Raw genomic sequence first — 14,204 nt, forward strand, 5'->3', positions numbered from 1 at the left:
CATGGTACATTGCATAATAAATTACTGGTACTACTTAATGACATTTAAAAAAATAAATAAGCAATCATTAAAGGGTGTATTATTCCCTTATGAGATTACAGTATATAATATCACAAGGATAGTGGCATAGCTGAGTACCATTATTCTCCAGGTATGTGTAAGCTCATTATGAACTACATCCCTACATTGCATCTAAGATTTGAATGTGTACCCTTTTTTGTTTTGGGGGGATTTTTGAGTTGAGAATGTTCAAAATTGTAAGAGCATATGGTTTTGATCCTCTAAGCCCAACAAAAACAGCTGTATAAGTTACTAGAATTATTTCATATTTTATTCCTTGAATAATGCCTTTCTTTTCTTGTCCTGCAGATGATGATCTTCAGCTTGTTAGCAATGAATCCTGTTCTTTGGCAGTAGAAGTCATTCCCTACTTCAAGAACCCTGGTTTTGAAATCGAAACAGAGCAGGAAATGCATGTTCATGAAATCAAGTCTTGAGTTTCCACAAAGCTGTCCTGTATTTACATCTATCTAATGAGCCCTGGTTGAACTTTCCACATCCTTGCATTGAACAATAATAGAGCTGTATAGCAGTGAGCTGAAGAACTTGCTTATGTCTTGCAGGGAAAATGTGTTGACATTCAATAGATAATACTTAAATGGTTTGAGTTGTTGAACTTAGTCAAATTTTTAAAAATTCTGGATCTAATTTCATACAGTTTCTCAGGTTACAGAAGTTTCTTATTAGAATAGGTATATACTGAACAGCAAGAGAATGCATAAATAATAATGCAATTTAATTTAAATAAAAAGAACCCATAAGACAAATCTGCATATACATTTTCAAAATTATTTTTATAGTTGGCTTTAAAATTAATATGATATCAATGTGTCTCTTCTTTTTATGGTAGGTTTATCCATTGTTTAGACATGATTGAAAAGTTTCAAATTCAAATATGAATATTATCATATTTTTGATAATGCTTATTTTGTTTTATCCCAAACTTGAATTCTCTAAACATGCACAGTTTGACTCTTCACAATTGTATTTCTCAAAAGGTTTGTGCTGGCTCTTAGCCAGTGTATTAAGGTTGAAATCAAATGGAAGTTATTGCTGTGACATATTTTCTTTTTAAGCTAGATGGGTAAGATCCTACTTGCAGTTGAGACCTAGACCTGCAGAATTATGCAATTCCTGTACAACCACAATCTAGGTATAGTCTTGCTGATCAGCTGTTTCTTATCTTTGTCTTTACCTTAGCCTTAACTACTTGAAGTTCATCCCATTATTCAGGGATTAGGGCTAGATACACTAAAGGATAGTGAGTCAATCTGGCTGATTTTAAAACAGCGATTGATTCACTATCAAATTTGCATGCAAACTCCGACTGAAAAGCGATTGAGTCGGGGCAGAGCCCTGACAATAGTGACAGGAGAAAAGTAATCCAAAACCGGACTTGCTAACACTTGGTTTTCGAATGAAGCCCTTAGATACCTGTGCTGCACAGTGATCACAATGGTCACACTGAAGCGGCTATATACAGGTTTGCACGTTGTCTTTCAAAGGGCATTCATACAATTCTTTTAGAACTATTTTAAAGTTTAGATTTTAAATGCTTAAATTTTTGTGCAAATCAACAATCCAAAACTATGTTAAACAGCGACACTTATCTTTTTAATGAATCGCTTGCTTGTTGAACTTGAACAAACGGCCCAACGGGACCCGTTTCACCAGTTAAGGCTTCTTCAGGGGTCTGTTTTGTTCAAGCTGTGAATAATAAAGTGCAACAAATAAAAATGTGTATCTTAAACATAACTTAAAGAAAAATGTGAATCTTAAACATCACTTAAAGAATTACGAACTAATTACAAAAGAATTACAGCCAAGTTTACTTAGTAGATAACGGTACTCACCGCGTACAGCTCGATCTGCCTTTGCAGAGCTAAAAATGGTGTCAGCAAACTGCCGATAAAGCGCATGCATTTTATTTTGAAATTCAAAGACATCATCAAACTAAATTGTTACCTTAATCTCCCTTGGAGCAGATCCTTCTAATAACAGAATATTTGCTCACTCTTCTAACTCTCCTAACACTCATCTGGCATGTGTTCAAAAGAAATCATGCCAGTCGATGGAACTGCTTAAGCCTGCCGGTTTTATTGTATCTAGGGTGAAGATCCATCTACATTCCTTTTGGTGTAGTCTCCTCTGTCTATTCCCCCCTCTTGGTAATGTATCTATTCTATCTATGCAAAAACACTTCAAATCATTAAATTGATGTCCTAAATGTGTACAGTGTTCTACTAAAGGAGCTGTTAATTTTGCATGCAGAGTGAGCGAATAGTCTGTTATTAGAAGGATCTGCTCCATGCTCTGCTTCAGTGTGACCATTGTGATCACTGTGCAGCACAGGTATCTGAGGGCTTCATTCGAAAACCAAGTGTTAGCAAGTCCGGTTTTTGATTACTTTTGATGCTGTCGGGACTTGACACCATTGCTTCTGAAATAGTGACAGGAGAAGCAGACTGCTGTCAGGGCTTCTGCCGGCTTTTTAAAAATTTTTTTTTTTTTTTAAATCTGGCAGATATTTTGCATGTATTACACATGCAAAATAACTGTTCAATTAAAAATAAAAACAAAAAAGCCCCCCTCCCTGACAAAGTTCTTCCTCCCTCCCCAAACCCCCCAAAAATGTCCCCACACACAAACGCGGCCCTGCCAAGGACAAAAAGGCAGGAGGGATGCTAACTTCCTCCTGCCATTTTAACCCCCCACACCGAAATACTCCCTGCTCTGATGCTCATTGCCACTGCCCACCCCCTCATCATGTACTCACACGAGTGAAAATGGCAGGAGGGATGCCAACTTCCTCCTGCCATCGCAAGCTAGGCCCGGCCCACCTCCCTCACTGTACCTTTAAAAACACTGGGAGCAGGAGGGGTGCTCAGTCCCTCCTGCTCCAGGCCTCCGATGAACTACAACCTTGGCCATGCCCTGGTGCATCATGTGATGCACAGGGAGGGGCCTAAGGCCCTGAATGGCTGAGGCACCTCAGGCGCCTCAGCCAATCGGGGACTTCCTTAGGGAGGAGTCTAATGAAGTCTCTGGCCAAAAACACGGCCAATCAGGGACTTCCTTAGACTCCTCCCTAAGGAAGTCCCTGATTGGCTGAGGCACCCCAGGCCCCTCCCAAGGGAGGAGCCCGCGGCGCCTCAACCAATCAAGGCCTTGGGCCCCTCCCTGTGCATAACATGATGCACCAGGGAGGCAGGAGGGAGTTGGCATCCCTCTTACCATATTCATTTGCGTGGTGGAGCAGGTGGACAGCATCAACGGGCATCAGGAGGGCTTTTTTTGGTTCGGGGAGGGGGCATTGTCTGGTTAAAACTACAGGCTCGCAATGCGTTTTGCCAAATAGATAAAAAAGGAAAAATTCCTTTTTTATATATTCTGCTAAAAACATTGTGAGCCTGTGGTTTTAAAGGACAGGAGAGTCAGCATGGATCGAGATCAGATCGGGAGGAAGGTTAGTGAATCGGGTCGGGGAACAATCGGGTCGCAAAGTGGTCGGAACATGATCAGTGCCCTTAGTGAATTTAGCCCTTAATTTGTAAGCAAAAAGGAAGTGGTGCTGGGGGGAGGGGTGGTGAGCTAGGGGCAGAAGTAACAGGAGAAGATGGGCTATGTTAGGGAATAGAATGACTATACTCCAGGCTCACTCATTCACTCCAGCTCCAACCTCTCCCTTCTAGGCAGTGTGCAGGAAAGGGCAGGGCAAAACCCTGTTCTGGAGTCTGAAAAGAAGGGGTAGAACTGTGTTGCTCTGGCTCTGTTTAAAAAGAAAATTGACAGATTCCAAAAAGCTGTTTTTGTACAGTTCTACCTATTGTAGAGCTAGTCTTAGGGTTTTTCCTATTGCAAATACAGTATAAATAAGAATTCAAACATTAAGTTCACAGGACATACATTAATGGCACGTGTTAACAAGTTGCAAACAACTTAACCATTTTACACAGACACAAAAAAACATTTTTCATACAAGACTATAGGAGATAATGCCACAAAATATCTTGCACACTTATTGCTCTAGGTTGACCCCTGCCACCCATTGAGCAATATTTAACTTAGCTCTCTGGATAAGTTAAATAAATATTTTTCAGTTATTGAACTGCTGTTACCAAAAAGAATAAATATGGGCTAAAGTAAAAGAGAAACATTAAATCATTGGATAAAAAGTATTTTATTTGGATTACAATTCAGTGGTTCACCCAATGCCTTAATACTTAAGATAGCTATAAAAGAAAAATTTCTTAACCTTCCTAACACATAACAAAATGGACATTGCCTTAATAAAAAGCTGATAACCTCATTTGTAACTATTAAAGTAAAATTTTAAAGATGCACTTTATTTATCTTTATGCTATGACCAATGAACAGACTCATTTTGCAGCTCCTAGTCAGCAGAAAAACATCAATGTATTTTTGTGCTCATGCTGAGTAACCTCATAGGAGAAAATGCTAATTTTGCATTTTCTTATTTCTGTGCTGGGATATGTGATGAACAATACTGTAAATATCATGATTTGTATTGAGATTCTTTAAATGTGAAATGTAAATAAAATTTTATGTTAAGAGTTTTGTTTCTTGATTTAAGAACTAGATTCAGACCTGGATATGTGCACTTTATACATGGGAGATTCAATGCTGGAAGATAGATTTCAAGTGCTCACAGATACAGGGTTACCAGATATCCGGATATATTCTCTTTTTAGCAGGGCTGTGGAATCAGTACATAAATCCTTAGACTCTGAATCTGACTCCTCAGTTTTTGGTACCCAACCCATGACTCTGACTCCAGGCACCCAAATTCTCTCTGTCTCTCTCTCTCTGATTCATGTATGCGCATAAACGTCATTTGCATATTAAACTGCCATTAAATGGAAATTTATTTCATACTCCAGGACTGAGTTAAGAAACACTGCTCTAATGCAAGTGTGTTCATTCTAGTCTACCAGGGGATCGCGTGGCTAATCTGTTTTTTCAGTAATTCCTTGTGAATATGAGAGAGTTTCAAGTTTTATTAAAATTTTGATTAAATGCAAATCAAGTTTCTAAGCGTTTTACAAGTTATATTAAAAGGAGGGAGACATAATTTGACAGCTTTCCATTGAACAAACATTTGACTAACAGAAACAGGTAGGAGAACTACAACTTTAAAGGTGGGAGAACTACAACTTTAAAGAAAAGAATACAAAAAAGGGAGACCAAAATAGGAAGGGAAGGCAGTTAGAATTATCAAAGAAATCTGACCATATTTAAGATCTGTTTAGGAGTCATGCATCCTGGAAAAGGTAAGTCTTTAAATGTCCCTTAAATTTAGCTAAATTTTTCTCCTCCCTGATATACAGAGGTAAGGAGTTCCACAACGTAGGAGCAGTAATTGCGAAGGAAGTAGCCCTGCCTATGCTGTCTACATGAGAGATTTTGGCATGAGATGCATTTGTAGACAATACATGCAGGGCATTACATTCTCTCTCATATGCTGTATATTGACTGGGATACACTGAAAACCTGGCCAGGCGATTCCCAAGTTGATAATGTCAGCTAAGTGATTTACCATACATAAAAATAAGGGGAAGGGCAAACATTCAACAGGCAAAGGAAAATTAATTTCTAGTATGACAAACTTATTCCTCAAAGTGTAAGTACTCTATCCCTTTTCGTGAGAATTCTTGTAGGGAGCTTCATTAGCATTCTTTTGTTCCACCTCTCATCCTTCTGGGCTGTCCTCCAATTTGTCAGTTCTCTCTCTACAAGTGAGATGGTAGAAGCTGGTCTTTTCTGTTCTTTGTTTATTTTTCAATTATATTTGTGTTTTTGGATGGTTTGCAAGGCTTTTTGATGTTGCAGAAGATTCCACTCTTGGGACAGCTCTGGCTGCGGGAGAGCACAGACTTTGAGGTTGAGAGTCAGCTTTAAGGGGCAGACTACTTTGCAGTGCACCCACTTGGACAGCTTGCACTACCAGTTCAGGGATCGTTCACTTGGGAGCAGGGTGCACCCCAGGTTCATCCGCAGTGGGCTTGAGTGCAGGCTGTGTCCATAGAAGTTTTTCCAGATCGGTGTCGACTGCTTTTATTCCCCCATTTGCATGTGTGTGATCTGGTGGTGATTGAGGTTTCTGGCTGGTTCGTTGTGCCCAAGAGGCAGTCGGAAGACACAAGCAGTCTTGTTGAGGTAGAGGTTCTTTTTGTAAACTGCAGCTTCCACACTTGCAGCTCCCAGCACACAGCATGGCACAGTGAGTAAAAGGTTGATAGCCTGGTAAACAAAATCGCGGGGGGGGGGGGGGGGGAGGAGAGGGGTTAGAATTACGTTGCTTGAATACTCAAAATGATATTTTACAAAGCAAAAATGCAAGCTGACAAACAATTAAGTTACCACATAATGCTCAACTTATTGAAACAAGCATGACCATACAAAACTTAAAAAAAGATAAAAAGGATCTCACATTCATACCACCGAGCAATCATAGGTCTGTTGGTAATATTTGGATAAGGGTGTCTTTCAATGATCCTTAAAACTTATTTTTAATATATTTGTAAAAATGTTCCTGTGCAACTACTTATTTTACTTGTATACGTATATATTAAGTTATTCTTAGTGATTTCTTTTATAAATGATTATCAATACCTATATTTTAAAGCCTTCGATTGAGTCAAATGGTATATCTTAACTGATTTCAAAAATTGTTAGTATTTTAAAGCTTTCAATTGAGGAGTCAAATGGTATATCTTAGCAGACTTTGAAAACAGCTAACTTGCAGGCCAGCATAGAAAATCCTAAAGGACTTTAAATAGCAGTGACATTGTTGGCAGGCATCGTTCAGAAACAAAGTAACAGTTAATCTTTCTAATCTAACAACTTCACTGTTACAAAAGAATAAAAAAAACCCACGTAGCTTAAATTTATAGAGGTGGTGGTTGAACTGATTCCAAAAGAAGATAAAACTCTTTACCATGCTATTTGAAACTCTTCTGTCGTAATGTTAGCATTGCTGTTGCCAATTCAGTTCAAGAAGAACTTATGATATTTGAAAACCTTGAAGAAGCCAGATTGAAGAAACCGGTCCCGTAAGTCATCTTTCATTCCAGTTCATGCACTCACCTTCATAGGCAAGTGCTGTGATATTTGAGTGCTTATCTTCTCAAAGAGAGACACAGAGTAATCATCCAGCTCTGAACCAATTGAGAGAATCGGCATACTTACCAGGCAACGTGGCAGCATCTCTTTCTCTAGTGCCACATGCATGGCTGCACATGTGCCCTTTGCAGTGGCACCTCAACATCCACTGGAATCAATGTTCCCAGTCTTTCTCTTTTCAGATTTTACTCCCAAACACCATCAAAATGTCTCTTCTGTGGTGGATTCACTCACCTTCAGCACTGTTGCCTGTTTCAACCTTCAACTCATCAAAAAAGATGTTTCCAACATGGGCTGGAGACACTCATCGGAGTCACCTCAAAACAAGTTATTGGAGTCTGAAAGAGATGCTCCTCTGCATCAATCATCTGGAATTCTGGCCATGGATTCATCAGGCAACCAGGTAGCGATGTTCTACATAAACAGGGAGGGTTAGGATCTCTGCACCTTTGCAGAGAGGCCTACCACGTCTGATGCGTTGTTCTACTCCTCAAGCAAACCTTCAACCAATATACATTCTAGGTTATGAGAACATAAGTGGACTCTCTTAGCCGCAAACTCAATCCTCACGAATGGGATCTCAATCCTAAAGTGATCCACTAGCTATTTTGGCTGTGGAGAACCTCAGACATAGACCTATTTGCCTTACAAAACAATGCCCAATGCTGTCAATTTTGTTTACTTCAACCAGCACCTTAAGCCATTGCATGGGATGCTTTTTCCATCCAGTAGACGGAAACTCATATGCCTTTCCACCATTTCCACTCAAATCTAGGGTTTTACAGAAAGTCATCAAGGACTATACACATCTCATCTTAATTGCAGCATGGCGGCCCAGACAGATTTGGTACCCACTTCTCTTGGACCTACTCCATGCTTTGCCAGTTCCTTTAGGATCCCATCCCTCCCTCATCTCCCAATAGAGCAAGCACGTTCTTCATACCAACCTACCCAGTCTGAACCTCATGGCATGGAAATCGAATGAAGCATCTTCGAAAATGTTCCAGTCTCTTAAACAATGAAGTCAATCTTTCTAGCTACAAGACAACCTTCAACCAGAAGATCTTACCAATCAAAATGGACTTGGTTTTCTCAGTGGGACCTACCCAATATCAGGGTCCCATCACATGTCTGCTTTCTCTACTATTGACTTTCCTTCTCTGCCTATATGATTCAGGCCTCAAGACAAAGTCAGTCAGCTATTATTTATCTGTAATATTGGCTTATGAACGGGTGGATAGAAAACCAGTCTCACAACATCCTCTAGTGGCATGCTCAGTGAGAGGCCTAGGCTATCTTCATCCTCCTATGCAAGACCCAGCGCAAACATAGAATTTCAGCATACTAGATCACCTCTGAACCATTGGGTACTGCATCTCACAAGTACCTAACAATGAAGGCAGTTTTTCCTCACAGCCATCACGTTGGCAAACTCCAGGCTCTGATAACCTACTACCCAAACAGGCAAATTCTTCCCAAACCATGTCTAGCTTTACATTCGCCCTAAAATAGTTAGATTTCCATCATAACCAGATCATAGTTCTACCATCCTTTTTTTCCTCCACCAAAATGGACTCCACCTTCATTCCTTGGATTGCAGAAGAGCACTTTTATAAAAAAATCTCTGAGCAACAGCAGACCTGCATCATAACAATCAACTTTTTGTCACCTACAATCCAAATCATCCGGCCTCCTAAAGGACAATCTCCATGTGGATTTCCTGCTGCATTAAATTCTGCTACACTAAAGCAGGTCAACCATATCCTAGCAAAATAGGAGCACACAGTTTACGTATGACAGTGTTTTCAGTGGCTAGGATCCATTCTGTTCCAATTCAAGATATCTGCAAAGAAGCAACCTGGTCCTCAGTACATACCGTGTTTCCACGAAAAAACCCTATGATTTTGAAAAGTGTTCCTAATATAAGCCCTACCCCAAAAATAAGCCCTAGTTAAGCCCTACCCCAAAATTAAGCCCTAGTTAAGATCAACTCCCAAAGCCTCTCCCAAATTTCCCTGACACACGAGCTGCTATGGGGTCTTTCCCACCAGGGCTAGGCCTTCCCTCTGCAGCATCTTTCTATCCCTTCCCATCCCCCTGTGCAGCAGAACCCCAGCGACCCTCCCACCATGAGAATGACATACCTCCGCTCCGAGGCCTCCAAACAGCAGCTGCTAAAACAAAATTGGGGAAAAAAACCCTGGTGACCCAATGGGACTCGCCACAAAAGCAGAAACCTGCCCCTATTTCTCCAATACAGGGGGAAAGTCACCTGAGGCTGCAGACAAAATGGAGGCGCTTCCCGACAAAATCGAAGCAAAGCCCACCGAAAAAAATGCCCCCGAGGCCTGTAGTGGCTGAGAAGCCTGAACCGCCCCATCCACTCAACCTGGCAAGCCGGCAGCAGCTGTAAGGGAGTCACCAGCAGCATTGGCGGAAAGGGAAACCTTATTTTCCTGACTGTCGGCTGCTGAGGGAATCTCAGTTACCGACAAGTCTACAGCATATCGGGTTTTAGGATCGGTAAAACCCGATGCTAAATAACCAAGAAATGTAAATGAATCAATTGCTTAGCTATTTTGCACGGGGCTTTACTAATTTACATGGCCTGATTGGAAAATGAGCAATCAAGGTCGGTTAGCAACGATTGCTGTCTTTGGTGAATCTAGCCCTTAGTCCTGTGACAGTTAATCACAGACACTTCAACCCTTGTCACTTAAACCCATAGACACTTAATCTTGCAACAGTTCATCTTGCATCAATAAAATTCCGGTATTCAGACAGTTAATCCCGCATGTTAATCACAGACACTTCAAGCCTTGTCACTTAGGGCTAGATTCACTAACCTGCCCGATCCGTGGGCGATCCGCGGCAGGCCGACAAATTGTCAACGAGTCTGTATGCAATGGGGGGCGATTAGAGGAACGCTCCCCACAGACCACACACATCACTAGTGAGCATTCCTGAAGCATGCACAGACCATCGTCTTTGTAGATGGTCTGTGCATGCTTACAGAGCTGGAGCTTTTTAATTTTTTAAAAAAAACTTTTTAAATACTTCGCAAGCCCATGGTTTTAACCTGCTTTAAACCCGCGGGTTAAAACCACAGGCTCGCACTGCGGGGAAGGCAAGGAGAGTCGGGGCAGAAGCAGGGCGGTGATCAGGGCAGAGAGCAGGAGATGCAGTCAGAAAGGATGTGAGTGACTGGTCCCCAGAAATCGCTTGTTTCTTGATCAGCCAGCCCAGTCGTCATTCCAATTTTTTGTTAGTGAATCGCTGCCTGCCTACTTTACATGTCGTTTCCCCTCATTTGCATGCATGGATTGGATCTGATCGGAGGAAGATCAGCCACGCGGTTAGGTGAATCTGGTCGGGCACAATCGGTGTCCTTAGTGAATCTAGCCCTTAATCAGGAAAACCTTCGTTATGACGGTGTGTCAGAAGTGTCTCAGTGCCAGTCAGTCAACGTGGCCCAGATGTTGGCAGGGAACAGGTATAAAAAGGGACACTAGGAGGATTAGTTTAGTCTTGTCCACCATAGTATGTGCATTGGGTGTTTTGTTTTACATAGAGCATTCATTTGTTGCAAACTGTTACGAATATCAGTTGCATTATAATGTCTGCGGTGTTTGGGAAAAGCATGAAAGGTCATAGAGTGTTACTGCTGGAGGGCCATGAGTATTGGCAGCACCAAGAAATGTTAACAGTACTGTATCTTGGCACTGCACTAAATGGGTAACTATGATGGAAGACAGAAATTTGAAAGTGTCACACATGAGGGAAACACAACGACATCTCAAACAAAGACTGCTGTGGCAGAAATGAAAGATAAGATGGTGGAATTGGTACAATACCAAGTTCAGCACGAGCTGCAGTAGTACAAACACTCAGTGATACAGTTTTAATGGCACTTCCGAAAAGATCAGCCATTAATAGAAGTCTTCTTAGACATCAAAAGAAGTTGGTTGTTGCCACACATGGTGGAGTTGATTTGCCAGAAATTCCTAAAGATTACAATTTCAATATGCCAGTGATATTTGCTCACATCATATTTGATTTAGAATATGGCGATAATTGGATCATCATTTTGGATGTGATATTAAACGCTTTGGCTCATGCTGATGTGTGGCTGGCAGAGGGCACGTTTTCAATAGTACCTACAATATTCTTTCAGCTGTATTCGATACATTTTCATTATGCTGGACTTAATTCGGTTGCTTTATGCAGTATGTTCTCATAACAAACAAAAGCCCCAAGTTGAATCGCAAGATGCTGGAGGCGATTAAAGGTTTGATCCTGGGTGCTTTCCTGAAGAAGATTTTGGTGGCATTTGAAAAGGCAGCTATAGTGGTGTTCCAGGAAGCTTATCCTGGCGTAACATTGACCGGATGTTATTTTCACTTAACGCAGAACATTGAGGAAAGTGAACCTAATTGGCATGAAAGCAGAATATCAAAACAACAACATTTGTGAAAGTGTCCGTTGCTTGTGTGCCTTAGCTTTGTCACCGAAGTTACTGAGGTATTCGAGATGCTAGCAGACAGCATACCACAGCACGATCATATGGCTGACTTGTAAGTATATGTGCACAGTATATGTGCATCAGAAGGTGTCACTTGCATGGCCATTCTGCAGCATACATGACTGCAATGTTCAGATCAGAACTATGGAATCAGATGAAGTTGCGTGAACAACTAATGCAGTGCAAGGTTGGCATCATGGATTGCAGTCTCTCTCACTGTCATCACCCTACCATCTGGACTTTTCTGCAAGGAATCAAGCAAGATACGAGCTGTCAGACGGCGCTTTTGCTTCAAGGAGCTGTTAGACATTGTTACGGGTACTGACGCAGACCACTTTTCACTGTTTTTTTGCAAGGAACCCAAAATGCTTTTCTCTCAATCGTATATAAACAATGGTGTGGTAGATATAGTTCAATGCTCAAATGTGCTGGAAAAAAATTAAAACAATGTAACGTGGTCTGTGTTGGGATCCTTAACAGCCAAGGGGTGATTTTTTTTTCACAATTTTTGAATATAAGAATGCATAAGTTAAGGATAAGCATATGTTTTTTGATTTATTACATTTGCAATGATTGGGTGGTGGGTGCTACTTTAGGGGCAGTTGCTCTTGGCAGAGCTAAACCTTTTGAGCAAGGGCAGTGAGGCTTCATAGTATAAATACCTTATATAAGTAAGTGATTAATTTTTGAACAGAGCTCATTTTTCCATTATTCAAGCAGGGAAGGAGCCAAACATCTTGGGCTTAAGCTCCTGATAAATCAGGGCTGCAAGCAGCTGCACAGGGGATGACCCCTAGCCTCCAAAAGACAACTTAAATATACCTGAAAATAATAAAACTGCAGAGCAGAAATACTTCTAAACAACTTGCCTGCAGAAAAAAATTTGAGGGGGCAGGAGTAGCTCCCTGGGAAAGAAGCAGAGTTCAAAAGATGATTGATAAGGTTCAGATGCAAAAGACTAGTGTTCCGGACCACTAAACAACACAATACACTAGAATCTAATATAATAAAACCCTAATCCGCGCATGCGCACTCTTACCTGCGTGCTCCCGTTTTCTGTACGCTGTAGGTCCCCGCAAGTAGGAGTGCGCATGCGCGACTTAGGGTTTTGTTGGCTTCAGGCGCTGCGGAGGCTGTCGGCTGCGGCAGCTGTCGGCGGAGGGCAGATGCAAGGTAAGGGGTGCTGCTGGACAGGAGAAGAGATGGGGGGGGGGGGAAGAAAAAGGAAGGGAGGCCTACTACTGGATGGGGGAGCAGGAAAGAGGTGCTGATGGACAGAGGAAGAGACCGGGCAAAGAAAAAGGAAGGGAGGCCTACTGCTGGACAGGAATGAGGTGCTGCTGGACAGGGGGGGGGGGGATTAAGAAAAGGGCTGCTGCTGGATAAGGGGAGCAGTGAAGGGGTGGTGGTGGACACAGGGAAGATAAAAGGAAGGGAGAATGGGTGGACAGCCAAGGAAAAGAAAGACAGAAATACAGAAAGCGGCTAAGGAAAGAGAGAAAGAAATAAAGACAGACACATACACACATGTATTCTAGCACCCATTAATGTAACGGGCTATATGACTAGTTAAGAATAATTTCAAATGAAAATGTAGGTACAAATCTAGAACAAAGATTCAAAAATATCACTCCAAAACAAAAGCACCACACAAGCCAAGAAAGCTAGCTTATTACTTCGAAAAGCCTCAGACAAATGGAGAGGTGCACTATACTGGACATCTTCAGTTCTAGAATAATTGTAATATGTAATAATTTATTATGGCAAACTGCCAGCACTGCACTTACATTGCACCACAGAACTGCCCATTCCGGAAGGGAGTCTTTCTGACTGGTCCTGGATTTCTGCCAACCTCATCCTGGTGTATTATGGGACCTGCAACACTGATTTCAATGGATAGAATAATGGACTACGATGTTACACTGCTTTGGAAGGCAAGCTTAAAACCAGGATCGGCCAAAAAAGTCTCCGACTTGGAAAGGCTAACTTGACAGCTCTGCTGCAGTCCTTATTGTCCTTACTAAGCTAGGTCTTTATATCATTGAGTGGTGGCATAAGTGCTCCCAACAGTGATCTCTTGGGGATTTTTTTTTTGCAATATTTTTGAGTACTAAACAAAACATAAGAATTTCTCCTAGGGAGGAAGGTTTGGGGTAGAGTAGTTAGCAATAGAAATGGCGACGCGGATGAATCGAGGGAGGGGGGGGAATGCCACTTCTTACACCCCCTTTACACTTATGCCCCTACCACAGATTTCATACATGCAGTATTATTCCCACATACGTCCCTTTTAAGGAGTTCTAAAACGCTCCTATGTAGAACGTGGGATGTACAACGCGTCTTGAAAACTGTTCACCAAGCCCGCGTCCGCTCCTGAGCCCCCCCCCCCCTACCGTATAACCTCCCCAGAAACCCATTCCACCGCATTTTCACTCCGCACGGGACAGAGCCGGGAAGCTGAACATGCTGGGAAATGTGG

General features: G+C 41.7%; 1 protein-coding gene and 1 long non-coding RNA gene across 3 annotated transcripts in view; one reads left to right on the forward strand and one right to left on the reverse strand.

Annotated features, from left to right (window-relative positions):
* RNF128 (ring finger protein 128) overlaps positions 1–4,634 on the forward strand; it is an 86,061-nt gene extending 81,427 nt beyond the window's left edge. For both annotated transcript variants that reach the window (XM_033945883.1, XM_033945882.1), the window contains one exon: positions 370–4,634. Coding sequence is in view for 1 of the 2 variants with exons in the window: in XM_033945882.1 (XP_033801773.1) it covers positions 370–497 (128 nt within the window). In the remaining variant the exon portion in view is untranslated. The remainder of the gene's footprint in view (positions 1–369) is intronic.
* On the reverse strand, positions 4,080–14,181 carry LOC117361062. The gene is made up of 2 exons (XR_004539585.1): positions 13,513–14,181; positions 4,080–6,321 (listed from the first exon to the last, which is right to left on the reverse strand). It is a non-coding gene; the product is annotated as an uncharacterized LOC117361062 (long non-coding RNA).
* Between the last annotated feature and the right edge of the window lie 23 nt (positions 14,182–14,204).

This window comes from Geotrypetes seraphini, chromosome 5 (assembly GCF_902459505.1).
Source record: "Geotrypetes seraphini chromosome 5, aGeoSer1.1, whole genome shotgun sequence".
Classification (NCBI taxonomy): Eukaryota; Metazoa; Chordata; class Amphibia; order Gymnophiona; family Dermophiidae; genus Geotrypetes; species Geotrypetes seraphini.